General features: G+C 41.0%; 2 protein-coding genes across 2 annotated transcripts; both read left to right on the forward strand.

Annotated features, from left to right (window-relative positions):
- Positions 1-3,440: 3,440 nt before the first annotated feature.
- LOC121919281 (mas-related G-protein coupled receptor member H-like) lies at positions 3,441-4,641 on the forward strand. Its single transcript, XM_042445728.1, has one exon. It carries the CDS (start codon positions 3,574-3,576, stop codon positions 4,558-4,560), a length of 987 nt encoding a protein of 328 aa, XP_042301662.1. The 5' UTR covers positions 3,441-3,573; the 3' UTR covers positions 4,561-4,641.
- Positions 4,642-10,923: 6,282 nt separating this feature from the next.
- On the forward strand, positions 10,924-13,618 carry LOC121917425 (proto-oncogene Mas-like). The gene is made up of 2 exons (XM_042443380.1): positions 10,924-11,914; positions 12,587-13,618. The coding sequence occupies exon 2, from the start codon at positions 12,806-12,808 to the stop codon at positions 13,490-13,492; it is 687 nt and encodes a 228-aa protein (XP_042299314.1). The 5' UTR covers positions 10,924-11,914; positions 12,587-12,805; the 3' UTR covers positions 13,493-13,618.
- Positions 13,619-21,251: the final 7,633 nt, after the last annotated feature.

Genomic DNA, 21,251 nt, shown 5'->3' on the forward strand with positions numbered 1-21,251 from the left:
ATGATGATGATGATGATGATGATGATGATGATGATGATGATGATGATGATAAGCTTGACTCTCCCTACAGATCGAGGCGGGTTACAATAAAGAATAAAAATACATAATACAATAAATCATAAAACATCACAGTCCCCAACCCTCCACCCACATAAATATAAAAACACATTAATTACAATTTTAAAAAACACTCAGTAACAAATTTAGATTAAAATGCATTATTAAACAGTTAAAATGAGGCAGATGATCAGAATAGCTGTGGGCACACGGGGGTTATTTTTTTGATGGGAAGTCAGTCGCGGAAGACCTGCTGGAAGAGATCCATCTTTACTGCCTTCATAAGGCGCCAAGGGTGGTAATCTGATGGTTCCCCTCCAGCAGGTCATTCCATACTTTTGGAGCGGCTGATGAGAAGGTCCTCTGGGAAACCGCAGCCAACCTGGTCTTCTTCAGCTGCAGTAGATTCTTCCCAGAGGACCTAAGAGTACAAGGTGAATTGTAAGGAAGGAAGCGCTCCCACATGTAAGCTGGGCCGAAGCCATGTAGGGCTTTAAAGGTAATAACCAGCAGCTTATACTGCACTTGGAAGCTAATTTGCAGCCACAGCCAGTGAAGAGATTTCAAGATAGGTGTTATGTGGTCCGATCTGGATTTACCAGCAACCAACCTGCCTGCCATATTTTACACAAACTGAACATTCTGAACTTGGCACAAGGGTACCCCATGTAAAGTGTGTTGCAGAAATCGAGATGACAGGTTACCAGTGTGTGTACCACCATTTCTAGACCCCCTGCTCCAGGTAGGGTCACAGCTGGCATATCAACCAAAGCTGATAACAGGCACTGCTGGCCATCGCATCTATCTGTGATGACAGCTGGAGCAACGAATCCAGGAGCACCCCCAAGCTGCAAACAGAATCCTTTAGGGGAAGTGTGACCCCGTCCAGGACAGTTTGCATATCTCCAAACCCAGATTCAGGTTTCCTGTGATATAAATCTTTATGACAACCTTACTCATTTAAGGTCATCCTAAAACTGTGAGATGAAACTGTGAGAGAAAAAATGGAAGCTGCCAAAACCATGCAGAAAAATGTTCACATATAAAAGGTGTAGTACCCCAGAACTTTCTGGATATTTCCTTATTAAATAAGAGTGGAACCTCATTTTCTGTGAAGTAGATGTGGAGTTGTGCCTATCACTCATTCCATAAGTTGTCCAAAAGGTTACTATGGTTGATTTTGTATTTTTGATGCCTTGTTTTGTAATTCGCCTTGATTCCGCAAGGAAAAGGTGGAATATAAATTATTATTATTATTATTATTATTATTATTATTATTATTATTATATCACAATGTGCTAGAAGAACTGAAATAAGGACACAGTATCTCAATTTCTCTAAAGGAACAGAACCTAACTTGAAGCCAGGTTAAAATGGATCCAAAGTGATTCCATGGGGAACTTAACCAGGCAATAGCTAACAATTGCTGTGAGGTCATAAGATTCTAGTCTTCCATTTGTTACACAGGAAACAAATCATAATAGTGGAGTTCCTCACATCTTTACAGGATTACATTACTATGAAGAGCAAAGTGCATCACAGGAGGCTAAAATCTGGAGTGTGACAATGTTAGTATTAACTTTTCCATATTGTAGTTTGGTTTAAAAGAAAAAAGAAAACAACCTTGATTTCTGTTATTCACATCATCAGGTTTCTATTTAAGGAGCTTAATGGGAACTTGACAGATATAATTTTAGTACTGAAAGCAAAGATAGGTGCCAAGTACAAACAGGGTTAAATGCAAATTCTGTTGCTAATAATTGTATCTCAACTACTGAAGCAAGGATTTTTCTTGTTATCTGGTGGGGGCAGTGGGTAACATATAGTCAAAGATCTGACAGAGGAAAATAGGTATAGCTTCTTTTATGTAAACTGATCAAATTTAAAAATTAAATTTAATTAGCACAAGTTATTTTATTCCTGAAATATTAAGAAATATCTTCACTTACAACCAAGGAATCATCTTTTAATATTTTTGTGCATGCGTGAGAGAGAGAGGAGAGAGAGAGAGATGTGTATGACTTCTCAGGGGTCTTTTAGAACTGCAAATGTCTGCATATAGTGATCTGATAGCCAGTGAACTTTCTGTGGGTGTGTTAATTCAAGGAGTGGCTGGGAGAACTCTCAAGGAGACATGGTACTTGGGTGAAAATAACAGTATAATAGAATTAAAGAACTGTAGTGTTGGAAGGGATCACAAATGATATCTGGCCCAAACTTCTGAGGATGAAAGAATCCAAACCTAAAGCATCCTTGACAGAAAGATCAAACCATGTTTAAAAACCTCCAATAAAACAGCATTCATCACCTTCCACTGCAGTCCATCCCCCTATTCATCAGTTCTATCAGGAAGTTCTTCCCCTAATGTTTAGTCAGAATCTTCTTCCTTGTAATTTGAATCAATTGGTTTGAGTAATGCATACCAATTGATAATACAGTCATCCCTCCATATTTGCGGCTTTGATATTTGCAGCTTTGATTATTCACGGATTTCATTAATATGTTCTCTCTAGGACTGTCTAGATCCTCCAGTGCAACTCTGTGGTCAACTTTAACTAAAAGTTGCACTGAAAGACCATTTGTAGCTACTCCAGTGCCATTCTATGGTCAGTGTATGTTGGACATTGACCACAGAGTTGCACTGGAGGACCTAGAGATTCCTAGAGAGGTGTCCTCTCAGGTAAAAACAGTGTTTTTGTTATTTGTGTTTTTTTCCATATTCACGTTCCCCTAACCCTAACAAATATGGAGGGACAACTGTACATACAAATTCTGATACATCCTAGAAAGTGTCAGAAGTAGGGTTGCCATAGTTGGCGAACTGAAAACCGGGACAAATGTAGGACAAGGTTTAAAAATGTAGGAACTTTTTTTTTTAATTTCCTAGACAGGAAATTAAAAAAAAAAAGGTCCTACATTTTTAAACCTTGTCCCCTCCTCCTTCCCGGCCTGGGAGGAAGCCTCGGCCGGCTCCCAGGCCGGGAAGGAGGACGAGGGCCGCCCGTCATCGCAGCCATCGCCGCGGTGGCAAACGGCCCCCTCCTCCTTCCCGCCCTGGGAGGAAGCCTCGGCCGGCTCCCAGGCCGGGAAGGAGGGCGAGGGCCGCCCCTCATCGCGGCCATCGCCGCGGTGGGAAGCGGCCTCCTCCTCCTCCTCCCTGGCCTTGCTGGGGCCCAGGAGGGAGCGTCTCCGCGGCTGGAGCTCCAACCGCGGAGAGCCCTCCCAGGCCTCAGCAAGGCCTTGGAGCCGCCGCGGCGGCTGAGGTGGCCGCGGAGGGCATGGCCGTCCCGGTTTGGGCGCCAAACCGGACCGGGACCAGGACGGCACCGCCCAAAACGGGACTGTCCCGCCGGGGGGCGGGATATGGCAACCCTAGTCAGAAGGGGAAGAACGAAAGGTGAGGATGCAGAAGCAAAGAACTCCATTCTTCATCAACCCTAATTCTGCAAGCAATGCCAACACAAGCAAATTTTCCACCTCCTCTTAGAACATCTTAACACCATAATAACAAAAAATATGTTTGATTTTGGCAGGTTGAGAAGAATTATGGAACATGTTGACAGCATCAAGGCAAACACCTTGTCTTCTCCCACTGTTGAGGCAGTGAAGAAACCAGGCAAACCTGTAGATTCTCCACGTACCTTAACACAGAGAATATTGTACACATCTTTTCCAATATGCATCTTTGGGATGATAGCGAATTTACTAGTTATATGGCTTTTCTGCTGTCAGATCAAAAAGACTCCATTAACTCTGTATTTCCTTAATATGGCAATTGCTAATCTTTTAATAATCGTCTGCAACGTTTATGTTGTTATCACGTATTTTACCTCCCTGTATCCCAGCTTGATGTTTCGACGTATAATGCAAATGCTGCACATAAGTGCATTTGATACCAGCTTCTTTTTTATTACAGTCATCGCTGTGGAAAGGTACCTCATTCTTAAGTACCCGTTGTGGTGCAATCAGCACCGGCCCAAAAATTTTTCAGTTATAATGTGCGTTATTTTATGGGGTTTGTCCTGGATAGTGTCATTTGTGACCTATTATGGCTGCTTTCCAAGATTCGACATAAGTGTTAACACGCTTCTTAACAACTGCAAAACTGCCAATATAATTGAAATCATCGTTGAGGTGTTTGTTTTTCTTCCCAGCATGATCTTCAGCACTTGTACCATTTGGAACAGAATACACACAAGACAGCCCCAGACTCCTGTAGCAAGACTTGATGTTACCATTGTGGGCTTGGTTCTTCTGTTTCTTATTATTAATGCCCCAATCAGAATTACTCAGGTCATTACAACTTGGGCTTTTTATATAGATAGATTTGTGTTAGGTAAGATTTCTCTGTTATTGGACTCTGTCAACAGTGCCGGCAATCCTTTTGTATACATTATTGTTGGATGTCGAAAAAGCCAAAAGGCTATCCTCTTTCTTGAGAGAGCTCTAAGTGATGGAAAAAACACAACAGAGAAAATACGAGCCAATGAAGCAGATGCCTGAAAATATCCTGTCCAAAGCTAAACAAGAATCCTTATCCAAGGATTTTCATTCCCAGGTCCAGAATAAAAAGTTTTAAGCCAACATTTTAATGTGTTGTGCATTGTTTTGAATATACCTACATAGTCTATGCCCCATTTTACATGTCTTTGTAGGCAAAAGCTGCTGGTAGGCTGGGAAGGTTTGAGACTAGAGCAGTGCTACTCAAAGTGGTGGTCTGTAGACTGGTGTTGGTCCATGAATTATTGGCTGCTTGACTGCAGCAAGTTTATGTGGGGGAAAGAAATTCTTGACCTGGCATATTGGGAGTGCAGGTACCTGGCACATTGGGGGAAATCCTTGCTGATACCCTATATCAGATACCTTAAGAAGGACTGGACTTAAGGACATTAGTGAGATCTGGGAGCAGCAGTGACTGGATCCTAAATTGTCCATATATTCTGCCTTACAGAAGACAATCTTCTATTTGAAGGTTGTCTTGCTTTGAAGCACTATCCAACCAATTGTCTGATTGAAAATTAAGAAAATGTAAGAAGAAGTGCCCTTGAATTTTCCCACCAACATAGCAGATTGAAAGCAGACACCCAGATCATATGGTCATAGTCTTCTCCACAATGCATTGTATTACTATTTCTACAAATTAATTGTATTTCTAGCTTGTTGTTGTGATATGCCTTCCCAGTCAACTCTAAATTATGGTGACTCTGCTCTAGGATTTGGTGGTCCCTGTGTAGACTTGTCCACAGCTGCATGGTATGCGGTAAACTCCTGTGGCCGAAATAAAGTCACATTCTTTGGTTACAGACTGCCAAAATAAAGCTGCTTCGGGTCTCTTTGGAGGTATGCTGTTTAAATGATGCATGGGTTTTAAGAGTCCGGAGGTCGCACCAAAGCCACACATTCCTTTCCTAAGCACTGGAGGGCAGCTTTGGTGCAGCTTCCGAATTCTTAGGGTGCATGCATCATTTAAACAGCATACCTCCAAAGAGACCCGAAGCAGCTTTATTTTGGCAGTCTGTAACAGGCCTTTGTCTCCCCTGCTACAGATTAGCTGTTCTACTGAATACTCAAGACAAACTCAATTCAAACTCAAGTCAAAAAACACACTAAAATGGATCAAGAATGCTGTCACTGTGAGCATCAGCCAACATAGGTTAACAGTGGTTGTGATGTCATTGAGTTCTTGTATTCTTTTTGGTCATCATAATCATAGCAATGTAGATCATACCTTCCAAGAATAAAGCTTCTGTGATGAGCATGACCAAAGGAGATGAAAAGAACACTGGAGTGTAACCATGGTAGTATTTAGTTTTCAGTCATGCACACCATTCTTGGTACTTGAAAGGAAGCAGCAAAAAAGCTAAGATCTTCATTAGTTTCACCAGCATGTGTCTGTTTAACACCCATCCTGGACACATGTCTTGACTGAGAATACTGAGCATAGATCTGTTATTCCAAAGTCCATGGCCACAATTTTAAGCAGATCACTGCATAATTAATATGCTTCCTCCACTATCTGGAGTGTCGCATTGTGAAGGGCACACAGGACCAGTTATGGGAAAGAGACATTTAAAACCCCTAACTATAATGCAGGCTCATTGCCTGCTCTAAGAATTTAACCTTTTTCAGACCTCCTGAGTGTCCTTAGGCCCCTCATTCCCCCCGAGTGACCAGATGCCATAACCGCAAAGTAGGACAAGGTGCCACAAAATATAGGGCATTCAAGAAAATGTGAGACATTATAAAACAAACGCTAAAAACTCTCATATGAATATAAATTCATGTTTTATTGTCATGCTCAAAATGGAGGACATTTTGGAATTGCTCCTGGACTGAAGGTTTAAATGGAGGACATGTCCTAGAAAAGGAGGACATCTGGTAGATGGAGGCCATGGATTGAACCCTTTCCCCCCCAAAGTCGGGTTGCTATTTCTGTTGGGGTACATATCCTTTTAAACAATATTCTATTGTTTTAACAAGTTACCTGTTTTAAATATTGTAATAGTTTAATTTTATTTTTAAGGCCACTTTTGTACGTTTTTAATTGCACTGTGCTTTTATTGTAAGCCGCTTTGAATCCCAATTTTTTGGGGGGAGAGGAAGCAGGATATAATAATAATAATAATACACGCAAGGTGACCAGATGTCCTAACCATAAAGGAGGGCAAGGCACCGCAAAATGGAGAACATTCAAGAAATGTACATGACCAAATAAAAGTTTAAAACACTCATGGAAATGAAAATCCATGCTTCATTGTCATGCTCAAAATGGAGGACATTTTGAAATTCCTCCTGGGCAGAAGGCTGAAATGTAGGACAAGCCCTGGAAAAGGAGGATGTTTAGTCACCCTAAATTCCCCTCCCCCCAAAAATAAGGGTTCAAAATTGTATTTTATCCCTAAAACACTCAATAGCGTCTCCCTTATAAGTCTATAGAAGGCTGGGTGACTAGATGTCCTAACTACAAAAGAGGACAAGGCACTGCAAAAATGGAGGACATTCAAGGAAAAAGGGAGGACATTACAAGATCAAAGCTAGAAAGACTAAAATAAATGTAAATCCCTGCTTCTTAGTCATGCTCAAAATGGAGGGCATTCATGAAAAATGGAGGCACATGATGAAAGAAGAGCTAAAAACACTGAGAAATGCGTCTTGGTCATGCTCAAAATGGAGAGCATTCAAGAAAAATGGAGGGATGTGACCAAAGAAAGGCTAAAAAAAAACCACTTGTAAATGTGAATTTATGCTTCTTAGCCATGCTCAAAATGGAGGGAATTCAAGAAAAACGGAGGGACATGACCCAAGAAAAGCTAAAAGAAAACACTCCTAGAAATGTCAACCCATGCTTCTTGGTCATGCTCAAAATGGAGGGCACTTTGGAACTCCTCCTGGGCAGAAGGCTGAAATGTAGGACATGTCCTGGGAAAGGAGGACATCTGGTCACCCTTATGTGGGGAGAGGGGGATGCTACTGGCCACTCCTTGGAGCCATGCTGGCTTTCCTGAACCCATGGCAAAGCCACAGCTACAGAGCTGCTGCTGGGTGGCTCATAGATAGCAGCAGGCCCTCTGAGAGGAGTTCCTAGAGAGTCCCCCTGAGACGCTCTAGGCTGAGAACTCGGAGGGCAGGCAAGCCCTCTGAGAGCGCCTCCTAGAGCGTCTCCAGGGAGAGAGAGAGAGAGACAGAGGGGAGGTTTCTTGCAGGCAGCCATCAACAGTGGGAGGCTGAGGTTTGGGGAGGCTGGAGGATAGAGTGCCAAACTGGATAACAAAGCCCATCCAGGCTTATGACAGGTGATGGAGGTGGCAATAGAAAGGCCATTAGACACCCCCCCTTCATTAGATCCTCCCACACATAAAGATTGAGGGGGGGCTTATTTCCTATTTGGGAGGCTGAAATAGCCTTTTGACCAACCACCCCCCAGCATTGGAGGGGAATGGGGGAGTTAGACCCAATCCAGGGTCCCACAAGGAATGGGAATGTGGGGTGCCCCGGTGTCAAGGTCCCACACCCTGGCAGTTGCCCACCCCTGAGCCCCTGGTCTCAAAAGAGGACGAGGCACCACAAAAATGGAGGACGTTTCAAGAAAAAAAAAAGGGAGGACATTACAAAATAAAAGCTAGAAAGACTGAAGTAAATGCCAAGCCATGCTTCTTGGTCATGCTCAAAATGGAGGGCATTTGAGAAAAATGGAGGGCCATGACTCAAGAAAACTAGACATGCTCATAGAAATGTCAATCCATGCTTCATCCCCCAGAGCGTCTTATCCAGCGGAGCCATCCTGGTGCAGTGGTTTCATTGTTGGACTATGACTCTGGAGACCAGGGTTCGGTTCCCAACTCAGCCATGAAACCCACTGGGAGGGCAAGTCACACTCTCTCAGCCTCAGGGGAAGACAGTGGCAAGCCCCCCTCTGAGCAAATCTTGCCAAGAAAACCCCATGATAGGGTCGCCATAAATCAGAAACAACTCAAATGCTCACAACACGCAGACATCCTCTGAAGGCTGTGACAAACCTCCTCTGACCAAATCTTGCCAAGAAAACCCTATGATAGGATCACCTTCGGGTCGCTGCAAGTCGGAAACGACTGGAAGGCACACGCCACCACACCGTTTAATGCCAGTTCTGTACATGACAAAACACTGGCCCCCAACATGAAGGGCAAGCAAGGGCGCTGACCTTTGGTTTCACTGGTCTTTGAGAAACAGGCTTTAATTACACTTTTTAATTAAGCTTTTAATTAATAATAATAATAATAATAATAATAATAATATGTTTTAATGCTGCATTTTGTTTAATGGTTTTTGTTTAATAATTATAATTCTCTTTTCTATTTATTTCCATTTTTAATCTCTGGTTTTCTAAATACCCATTTTAATCTCCTGAACCACCTTTTGAGTTCTGAGGGAAAGACAGGGTTTAAGTTAAATACAGTGTGCCCTTGAGATTTTGTTCCAGGACCCCCCTGTAGACCCTGTGGATACGGAAATCCATCCCAGTAAATACAATGACATAGTGAAATGGTGTCCCCTATATAAAATAGCAAAATCAAGATTTGCTTTTTCGCATTTCAAATCTTGTAAAAATATTTTCAAACTTTTGATGGTTGAATCCATGGATAAAGAAACTGGATATGGAGGGTCAACTGTAAATAACATATCTGAGCCAATGATTTTGGTGGGTTGAACTCTTGCCTTGGTATTCTGACTGGACAGGAAAATGATGATCCAGGTGTGAGAGAATTTTCATCCTTTCTCTTGTCAGATCACCTCTTGACGAAGTGTATATTCTTGTAGCTGCTCTAAGTGTGATGATCATAGTGCGCATCAGACTTTGGAGGGCTGTGTCCATAACCCTCACTTTTTAAAACTCAGAAAAGCCTTCAGTGCCTTATGGAGAGACTGATGCCATTCCTTTTGTGGGAAGGCTTCCCTCCCTCGCTCCCCTAAAAAGTGAAGTAAATGGAAGCCATGGCCAAGGCACAATAAAAAAAGTTATGATACTCTTTAGACAACCTCCCTAGATTCTGAGGATTTTAACAACAATGAAGTAGTCATGAATATCCCCTCTTCGGCAAAGATTTGAGGAGGTGGTTGCTGAGAAGTTTCAGCTGCTGTAGGAAAACTATCAGTCTTAGTTTTTTGTGGGTTTTTCAGGCTATGTGGCCATGTTCTAGAATAATTTATTCCTGATGTTTCATTTGCATCTGTGGCTGGCATCTTCAGAGAATGCTTGCCTGGAAAGGAGTTGGGTATGACTGGGTAGGGAGGAGTGATTTCCATGTTAATCTGTGTGTTGTTCTGTTGTTGATGGCAAGGCCTCAGGATGGGGCGATATGGAAAGAAGATTAGTGTCTGCTTAATTAGTGATCATTGTCTGCTGGGAAAGCCCCTGACCCTGGGTGGTTTCTCATTTGCAGAGTCCTGGTTTTGCTGTTTTTTCAGGACTAGTAGCAAACTCTGGCCGGTTACAGACCGGCAGTTTAGTGCGTGTTCGCCACGCACTAGGGTTACGAAAGGGCAGTGCTTCCGCACCGCCCTAACCCTAGTGTGTGGCAAACACGCACTAAACGGCGGCGGCCCTTCCGCACGGCCGCCGCCGTGAGTACGTCATGGCCGTGCCGCCTCTAGACGGGGCGGCGCGTCCATGATGTAGTAGCTCTGCGCCAGGGCGCTTAGTGCGCCCTGGACACGGAGCAGGAAGGAGCTCCATTTCGGAGCTCCTTCCGGGTTTAGTCCGCTGGGCGCAGCCTTCAGATGGCTGCGCCCAGCGGACTAAACGAGAAAGGGGCCAAGCGGCCCCTTTCTCTGCTCCCCGCCGCCGCGGGGTGTCCTTGGGGCTTGAAGCCCCAGGGACACTCCTTTTTCAGGCTGCGGGGAAGTGGCGTTTTGCCGCTTCCCCGCAGCCCGAAAAGCGGCGGATCGGGGCCTCAGCGGCTGCCGTTTTAGCCACTGAGGCCCCGCTCCGGCGGGGAAAGGGGCGGGGCCAGACCGCCCCAAATTGGCGGTCTATATCCCGCCTCTGTTCACTTTAAGTGTTACTTCTTTCCTGTTGAAATTGTCCAGGTGTTTGGTGGGTTTCAATGGCTTCCCTGTGCATTCTGACCTGATAGTTGTTGGCATGGTCCATAATTTCAGTGTTTTCAAACAGCATATTATGCCTAGGATGGTTTATAACGTGTTCTGCTACTGCTGATTTTTCTGGCTGCCTTAGTCTGCAGTCTCTCTTGTGTTCCTTGATTTGTGTTTGAACATTGCGTTTGGTGGTCCCTATGCACACTTGTCCACAGCTGCATAGTATGCGGTAAATTCCTGTGGCTGTGAGAGAGTCTGTCTTGTCCTTTGCTGAGTGCAGCATTTCCTGGATTTTCTTGGAGGTTGTGTTTCCTCACCATTTTCCCAATTCTGTCTGTGACTCAGCACTCTGCCACAGAAATTTCCTGGTTGCCTTGATGGATGACCAGTACCAGTTTTTGTTGTACAATATGATATATGCTTCAAAATTAGAAAAGTTAATTGGGTCCCAAGGAAATCATAGGGTATTCTTTAAACTAGTTAGTGAAAATAGAAGACCTTGCGTATCATCTAAAGTTGGACAAAGGGAAACAGCATCACTTCTCTTATGTGAAGTAATTAAGGAGTTCACAATGCTGTAATGACCAATGTAAATGTTACTTTTGCTAGGATCTCAAGATATCTTGAAACATTAATTAATTAATAGAAATTATCTAGTAACAAAAACATTCAATCATATCAAATATCCCATACAACAGTGCATCTCAAGCTGATATGACAGACTAGCATTTCCCCCCTATTTGCCAAGGACTGGTACAATATATGTGCCCACTGACTACAATTATTATTTTCTTTTTTTCCCCTTGGAAACTTACCATAAACTGGCTCCCTGAACAGCACTAGTCCATGGAATATCATTTTGACTAGCAATGCCATACAGTACATACTATCAGAGGTGTCAGCTTCAGTTTCCAAGTAAAGTTTCCACAGCCCAAATAGCTAAAAATGACACGACACTAAATTTTGATATAAAATAAGATAGTAAGAAACTGCTTATCTGTATCTAACACAATGATGCCTCTTTGTATTTCTTGGAGAAGATTTATGTACCAGAAATGTTAAGCAACTGTGAAAGTATCTTCAGTTCATCTGTAATAATTTTCTTTTCAGCAATTGTGCACAAACAAGCAATCGGAATATACTGTGAGAAAACAAGTACATATCTTTTAAACAAAAGCATGAAGCATTTGGTGGACATGATCTAATGCTCATCCTCATCATTCTGTTCTGTTAAATTTAATCAGAGCAGTGTACATTATCATAATAGAAGTCTTTAAGCCAGGTAATATATTCAGTTTAAAATTACCAATACAACAAATATCCAGTTTCTAAAAGAGGTAGCAATGGGCATAATACAACTAATATTTCAAGAGAAAACAAAAATTAGGGTAAAAGATCCATAATAATTGACAGAAATCAAAATTAAAAATAACTGCTGAAATCAAGGTGTCTTTAGCTTCTGGCAAACATTTATGGTATAGTCTTATGGATTTGGCAATAATTCTTCACTTTTACTTTATGTATTTTACAAGTAAATATGTAAACAAATTAAGGTGTAAAAGGGGAGGGAATTTCTAACATTGTCCTTCATGGTCAAATCCTGTATCATAACACATATTTCCTTTTCTGTCAGGTGATTTTCTCAAAATTCTTTCCTCAGCTGCAACATCGCAGCAATTTAAAAATGACACATTATACAAAAGGAGAAAAAACAATAAACTTTACTTGACATACTTTCTTGGTTTTTGCAGAATTAATACGTCTGAATATATATGATTTTTTTTTTTAAAAAATGATTAAAATGTGTGGATTTATAACAAATAATTATTTGTAATTTTGTCACTAGATTCATATAGCTAAATGTGTGTGTGTGTGTAATGTATAGGTATGAAAATTATTCATATATAAAAATAAATTCAAAGTAATAATGGCATGTTGTATTTAATTTTGGCAGGTTCGGAAGAGTTACTGCACACATTAACAATCTCACGTTGGCACAGATAAGCGACGTGTTCCCCATCATTTGCTGATGCAGTGAATGAAAATGACGCAGATGTGGGTCAGCCTGCATACTACATTTATAAAGCGATGATAATTATAGCTATTCCAATTTGTATTTTGGGATTAGTTGGGAATGGATTAATCGTTTTCTTTCTTTTTTTTTAAGATCAAAATGACAAAGTACACTGTATATATTCTGAATATAGCTATTGCTGATTTTATTGTTTTGCTCTATCAATATACATATTTCATGTTATTTTTGCAACCAACTCACCTTAGTGGATCTGCTTCACATTTTCTAGAGTTGATGTATAGTCTTGGAAACAAATCCGGCTTCTGCATATTAACAACTGCTTGCCTTGAAAGGTGTTTTTCAGTCTTTCCTCCCATCTGCTATCTATTTCAACGGCCAAAACATCTCTCAGTTATTATTTGTATCATGTTGTGGATCGTCTGTGGTATCATATCTTTTGTGGAATATTTAGCATGCTATCCAAGATTCTATGCATATTTAGATGAAGATAGTTACAGTTGTTATGTTCAAACTATATTCAGAATGGTCCTTGCGTACATGATTCTCATTCCCATCATGACCTTTTCCACTTTGGCTATTTTTATCAGAATGCTGCAAAAAGCACATGAAACGACTCCTGTAACATTTGATTTTACCCTTATAGCTATAGTTATTCTTTATCTTGTGTTTGAAGCTTCTGTTAGACTCCTCAACACTCTAGAATACTGGTATGATACAATAGGTGTGCCTATCTTTACAATATCTGTCTTATTCGATACCGTAAGCAGCAGTGTCAATGTTTTTTTTATATTTCGCCATTGGCTACTGCACTCAGAGAAGGTATAGTCCCCTTGAGACCTTTCTTGCAACTGCTTTGCAAGACGAAAGACACATGGAACAGCAAACATAACAAACCCGGGGGGGAAATACATTGGACTTCAGAAACCAAATGGTAATTCTTACACAGATAGAACTATTTATATGAATTCCCAGCTGCAAAATAAATGTATTAACGGATCATTTATTTTACTGTTCATTAGTCAAATACATATATACGGGACCTTTTTCAGAATCAGCTGTACATCTATGATTTTATTTAGACCACAAATCATTTTTCAGTTCTTGTCATGCCACAAGTCAAGAAGAAAAATACTGTACTGGAAAAAGGGACAGGAAAGCATTTGGTTGGTGAGAAAACATAACTGTGCAGAAAGCAGGAGCAATAGAATCACTATAGGCCAAGACTAAGAGTTCACAAAACGCAGCATTAATATTAGTAAGTGTAGCTTACTGTAAATAAAAGCTGGCAGGGGAGAATTTATATGAAAAAAGGAGTGCACAGACATGAATAAAACGTGCTTATTTTATTTTATATTTATTATCCTGTTATAGGACCCAGAGTGACATACAAATTATGTACCTACAAAGTATGTTAAAATAAAATAGTTAAAACAATCTGAACACACACAAAAAATTAAACTGTCCACTTAAAAACATTACTTTAGGATAGTTAAGATATTTAAGATATTAAAACCAGGACACCTATTGCACTCCCCCAACCAGTTAAAATCTGAAGGCCTGTTTAAATAAGGTCTGCCTGCTGGCAAAAAGAACAGAGAGGGGGCTAGTATGGTCTCTCTTGGAAAAGAATTCCATAATCTGTGAGCAGCTACTGAGAAGGTTGTCTCCCACGTCCTCAACAGATGTATCTAATGGTAGTGGGACTAAAAGAGAGCCCTCCGCCAAGATCTTAAACTGAAGTAGATTGATATAGGGAAATAATCTCTCAGATAGTCTGGACCCTTCAAGCAGTAAAGGGTCATATGGGTCATAACCAGTACTTCTAATTCTTACCATAAATAGGCCATAAATCAGTGAAGCTGTCTTGGAAGAGAGTTACAGGTTGAGTCTCCCTTATCAAGAATCCTGAAATTGAAAGGACCGGTACCATATTGTGCTCGTTGGCTACTTTTGTCTCTTTCCAAGACTCAAGGGACAGACACAAGTCCACGAAACACCACTTTGAAAGCAGTGCATTAAAGCACATTTAGGAACATAAGAAGCTAGTGCTGGAAGGTGGTCCATCTAGGACAGGACCGTTGACAGTAACTAGCAGTAACTATCCAGGACTTTAGATGCCTTAAAAATCAAAAAGTTTACGTAGTATGAGAAAGTACAATTAGCAATCAGCATGTGTCTGTTTAGTGGTTAGCACCATATCTATTCTGTACCAACAGTGTTGCTTATCTCTGGTGTACTCTTTAACAAGGAGTTCTTGGCAACCAAACCACTACTGCAGTGCTTCTGCTATTTCTCTGGCCTTGTGGGAGACACATAGCTTTATCTCCATCAGCTTTTTGACGAAAATAGCCTTTTCCCAAGCTGGTGTCTTCTGGATCTTTTGGAGTGAAACTTCCATCAGTTCCAGCCAGCAAGGGTAATGGCCAGGTCTAGCTGAAAGCATCAGAAAGACACTTGGCTGAAGAAATGTGTTGTAGATTAGCTCCTCTTGGGAGAAAGTTAAGACAGATCAGCTCAGCATCAGACTTTCTGTGCAGTGAAACAAGCTCCCATGATTAAAGAAGCTTTAAATGAAAAACATCCAAATCTTAATCAACAAAATGCTTGTAGATAGCCCATATCCTGTCTTAACTGGCCTTCTCCAACTAGGTGCCCTCCATATATTTTGGTGTGCCAAATTGCCAGCATTCCTAGCCATTAGCCATGCTGATGGAAGTTGGTGGGAGTTGTAATAAAAAAATATGGAGGGCACCAAGTTGGGGAAGTCTAGATCTAGACTTCCTCAACTTGGTGTCCTCCATATTTTTTATTACAACTCCCACCAACTTCAGTTGTCTAACTACTGAGTTAGTCTAACTAACTAGATGTCTTAACTACTGAGCATGAAAGAAATGCTTGTTACCAAAAATGCTAGGGTCCCAAGAGGGCACCCTCAATTAATATTCAAATAGGGGAATTTTATTAGCTCCAACGACAGCAGCTGAGAGGGCTCAGGCAACTAAAGCAGGGATCAAGCCTGTGTATACCCGTTCTGAGTACTAGTTCAAATAGTTTTATTTATGAATCAAGAGGTAATCAGTCATCACACGAAGACTCTCACTTGTGCTCACATTCAAGAACTAACTATACAAAAAGTATAGTAGATAGCAACTAATAGGGCTGCAGAGGGAAATACTGTACCAATTCCTGACCTGGGATGCTGTGAAGTGGAAATAGCAAGCAGCCTTAGGATCGTTATGGGGCAAGCTATGCTGTGGAGTCAAGTGAGATATGGACAGAGTATGAGACCAAATTGGAGGTGACAAAACAGGCATATTTATTGTGCAAAACCTGTCCTGAGACAGAATTTGGGGTGGCTTCCAGGTGGGAAGAATGGAAATGGAAGTTGTGAACGGCTGCACAATCAGTGCAAATGTCCTTGGACAAAGGAGTATCGTTCCAGAGGGACGTGTGCTTGGATTTCTGTTGACCTGCAACCCCAAGGTCTATTGTCCACCATCACTCCTATCAGTGAAGGCATTAAACAGATTCCGATCTTGATCTATCTACCCCTGGCTATGTGATCTTTAGCTCCCCCATGCTGAGCCTCCCAGATCTTATATGGTAAGGCTAGTTTCACATACTGTACTGGGGCATCCTTACAGCTACATGCTCTAAACATCACTTCTGATATCAATTTTATATTGGCGTGGAGAAGCAGAGGACCAGATCTTGGGAAAAATGTCAATATAAAATTCCTTGTCCCCACCCATGGATGAGAACTAAGAGCCTATAATTCCATTAATGCATCCAGAAGAAGTGAATAGCTTCTTAGACATGTTGGTGGAGGGGTGAGGACTGGAAAGTAATACTTAAAAGCATGTTTTTGCTTGATTGCAACTTGATACACAGGGACTAATCATGACTACAAACCTGGAGGCAGATCATGAACAAATGCTCTTGTTACAGAGAAATAAGACTGGTAGTTCATCTGTATTATTTATTTATTTTAATTATTATTTTTTTAATGTAGTGGGTCATGCTCAAGTCAGGTATGCTGTGGTCAATTTAGTTCAGTTTGCTCAGGCCTACCTAAAACTACACAGTATAGGACAGTGCATTTTACTTCTCTTTTCTTCCCTTGTAACATCTCAGAAACAGTTTCATCTGTTAAGCAGAAAAAGGGCGGTCTGCCGGTGCCTAGTTTTGCTGTACAAGGGAGCCGCAGCAGACAAACTGTGCATCTCCCTCACGCAGCAAAAAGGACCTGCTTTTTGCGGCGCCATAAAGATACTGCAGTGCACAAATGGCGCACTCGTGACGTCCTTATGACACTGGAATGTGTGGATGCTAAGCATCCGTCGCATCAAAATGGCAATGCCCATGTGTACAGGGCACCACCATTTTGACGCCCCCATCACATGCTAGGGGTGAGGCCAATATGGGCAGTGTGCCCTCAACCAACCCCTAGCACGTGATGGGGGCGCCACAAAGGCCAGTCTAGATTGGGCCATAGTTACCAAAACTGAAAAATTCACAGACCCATTGAAAGCCAAAGGTTGAAGTGAGTGCCTAACCCAGTGCTCAATTGTACCCCAAGATTTCAGTTAAGATACAACACCACACGTCTCAGCAACAGAAACTACTCATGATAACTACATCAAGTTCCTTCTTTCTCAGACTGTTCTCCCATTGAGAGTAATCTTCAATCATTTTTTCATGTGGTTGTTCATCCTAGCCCCCGTTAGCCCAATGGCTCTCTAACATTTTATTGTGTGTAAGACCCTCACTTTTAATGTAAAAGAGGAGCTTAGGCCACTCTCTGGAAGCCAAGGTGGCTAACTGAGGCTGTCATACTTTGACCATATTATTAGAAGTCATGACTCACTAGAAAAAAGAATAATGCTTAGTAAGGTACGGATCTTATCACACTAGATGAATCTCGGGCAGAAATGGGTTTTAAAAGTAGAAAAAACAGCAAATACAGGATGTTTTTCAGACTATGTTTCTTCCAAAAGCAGTAACATGAAGATAAAGTGAACAGAAAGTCAACAAAAGTGACACTTTTTTACTTTCAGGAACTTCCGAAAGTAAAAAGGTGTCATTTTTGGCAACTTTCCGTTTCCTTTATTTTCACGTTATTGCTCTTTGGTGCAAGCATGTCTAAAAAACATCCTACAATTGGGGGAGGGGACCATTTCTACTTTTAAAATCCCATTTCTCTGTGGGATTCATGAAGTAAAATATCAATAAAAGTATAGTGTCTAGATCAAGAGAAGTAATAGTGCCACTGTATTCTGCTTTGGTCAGGCCCCACCTGGAATACTGTGTCCAGTTCTGGGCACCAAATTAAAAAAGGACATTGAGAAACTGGAGCGTTTCCAAAGGAGGGCGACTGAAATGGTGAAGGGTCTTTAAGCCATGCCCTACGAGGAACGACTTAGGGAGCTGGGGATGTTTAGCCTGGAGAAGAGAAAGTTAAGAGGTGATATGATAGCCCTGTTTAAATATTTGAAGGGATGTCATATTGAGGAGGGAGCAAGCTTGTTTTCTGCTGCTCCAGAGAACAGAACCCGGAACAATGGATGCAAGCTCCAGGAAAAGAGATTCCACCTCAACATTAGGAGGAATTTCCTGACAGTAAGGACTGTCCGACAGTGGAACACACTCCCTCGGAGTGTAGTGAAGTCTCCTTCCTTAGAGATCTTTAAACAGAGGCTGGATGGACATCTGTCGGGGATGCTTTGATTTGGATTTCCTTCATGGCAGAAAGGTGTTGGACTGGATGGCCCTTGTGGTCTCTTCCAACTCTATGATTCTAAGTATGACAAGGCTTGTAGAAAGCAACAAGAAAGAGGAAGACCCCATTCCAGATGGATAGATTCAATCAAGGAGGATATGGCTCTAAATCTGCAAGACCTGAGCAGGGCAGGCGATGATGGGGTGACTTGGTCTCTCATTCCTAGGGTTCCCATAAATTGAAGTTGATTTGATGGCAGTTAACAAGAAAGATATACTCTAAAAACCAGACAGCATAACTTTGAAGCTTTGTCAAGTATATGACATTTTTACTTGCCTCCAATTCCAAAATATGGAATGCATAACTAGGTTCCACATTAATACCTTCAGCAACCTATTTGTTACCTTACCTTGACAGAGGTACTAATCTGTCTAGCTGCCTTGGATCCCATTTTGAGAGAAAGGCAGGATATACATTAAATACATACATACATACATACATACAAATATACAATCTTTATAAAACTGGCACGTGCTGTCTGACATGTGCATATTCTTGTCCTTCTGATGTGCTGAACTACAGTGTTCCAAATCATACAGCCAGCTGTACTTTAAGTTGAGGTCCAACGCATCTGGAGGGCACATGTTTGAGGGAAGGTTGGTATGTACAGTATTTTGCTTCATTTAGGTTTTATGGAAAGGCCATGTACATCTATCACTTCTGTCTATTGAAGCTCAGCCTTATGCATGTTTATTCACATTCAACCATAAATGTTCAGAGACAAGGCTGAGATGAAGACCTTGGGGATGGATCTGTTTTCATACCAGTGGCAGTTGCTGTACCACTTTCTTCTTTAAAATATAATGCATGCATTTGGCATGGGAAGATTTAATTTACTAAAATTCTGTGTTTTAAATTACCCTTCTTTTCTCTTTCAGGAGTTAGGGTGTTTTAAAACTGTTCTAACCCTCTACCACCATAGTAGCAGAGGTACAGTGTTTTTCAAAGTAGCCAGGATGTTACCTGACTTTTTACGGGAAGAATGACTGAGGGCAACATGAACAGAACCTAGATGGCCTTCTGTTCGGAGTGCTTTGATAGTGTGTTCCTCCTGCATGTCAGAGGGTTGGGGTGAATGGCCCTTGTGGTCTCTTCCAACTCTTATGATCCTATGAACAGGTTAAAACAGTGGGATGGGGCTGCTGCTGTTGTTGTTTGCATGCAACTCCCAGCTTCTGCATCATGGGCCTGGGCCTCCTGGGAGTTGTAATCCAAAACCATCTGAGGTGTCATATGTTCCCCACCTCTAAATTAAAAATAAAAAACTCCTTTTTTGCCAATACATGAAGGTTGATTGTCTAGCTTATTTTTTTCAGATGGATGCCTCTTTTTATCACACTGAAGAACCTAACACCAACTGGGCTCAAATTTCTACAGAAAGATATGCCTTAGAAGCTTTTCTACTGTTTTCTTTTCTATCATTCTCTGCTTCTATTCTGGCAGCTGCTGCAACAGGAATCTCTATTTGGTGGCTGTGCCTTCCCAAGAGATGGAAACCTCAGTCCATCTGCATGGTGAATCTAGCTATTCTTGAATTCTTGATTGCAATGTCTGGAGAATTCTTGCCAGCACTTCATTAAACAATCCCCAGTGAATTTATTTTCCCTTACTAGATAAAATTACTACAAACATGGTTTCCAGTTTAGAATACAATGGCAGTAGGCATGAAAAAGTCACTGGCACTGCTTTGTTAAGGAGTGTTCAGCCACTTCCAAACCAAACATTATTCTATTCTTTGCACAATTCTTTTTTTAAATATACTGTATCTTTATTCACTAAATACACTAATGCATTTCTTATACATCTTAACAAAACAAATACATTAGACAATACATCTTAATCTTAACAACTCCATAGACACCAATTCTTCCAAAAACATTTCAATCTTTTTCAGTAAAAAAAACATGCAACATTTAAATCTTGACTTCCTCCCATACTCTTCTTTATATCTTAAATTCATCTGAGATCAGGCTTAACTGTCCAATTCTATCTTAAATGGGGGGGGGGGGGGGGATGGGAAAAAGTCTAATTTGCTTTACCTTCTTCCTTTTTACCTCCTAAATTCCCTTTTTAACATCTATATTCTGTTGTCTCATTTGGATAGCCATTTGGATAGCTAGTTTGGATAGCCATTGAGCTGTTGTTGGTATATCTTGTTTTTTCCAGAATCAAGCATAAACTATCATAACACATGTTAACATAAATAGATCTGCCATATTTTCTATCAGTTTCTTCATCTTTGACCATTTCCAAGAGGAAAATTTCTGGTGCCAAGGTGATATCCATTTTTAATATTTCACATTGTTTTATGTATTGCTACCGAGTATGTTCTTACTTTTGGGCACGTCCACCATAATGATAAAATAAGCCTACATATTGTGAGCATTTCCAACAGCACACCTTTACCCTTCTGTACATCTTAGCTAACTTTTGCGGTGACAAGTTCCACCTAAGAAACATTTTATAATTATTCTCATTCTAATGGTTTCAAATTATTATTGTTCTATAATTCTATGTTATGACCTACATTACAAGCCCATTTGATCATGTGGCTTTTTGCTTTTTTGTTGACCACACTGGAATACTGGTTGTGCAATGAAAATACAGAGGATTCCACAGAAGAAGAGCTGATGGAAGGCAATGAACTGCAACATGAGGAACTGCTTGGATTTATAAACACACTGGATCTGGTGGACTTCATAGCATATGGGTATAAACAAATAATAATAATAATAATAATAATTATTATTATTATTATTATTATTATTATTATTATTATTTGGGCAATTGCAGCAAAAGGCACCC

The sequence above is a fragment of the Sceloporus undulatus genome, chromosome 1 (genome assembly GCF_019175285.1).
Source record: "Sceloporus undulatus isolate JIND9_A2432 ecotype Alabama chromosome 1, SceUnd_v1.1, whole genome shotgun sequence".
In the NCBI taxonomy this organism is placed as follows: domain Eukaryota; kingdom Metazoa; phylum Chordata; class Lepidosauria; order Squamata; family Phrynosomatidae; genus Sceloporus; species Sceloporus undulatus.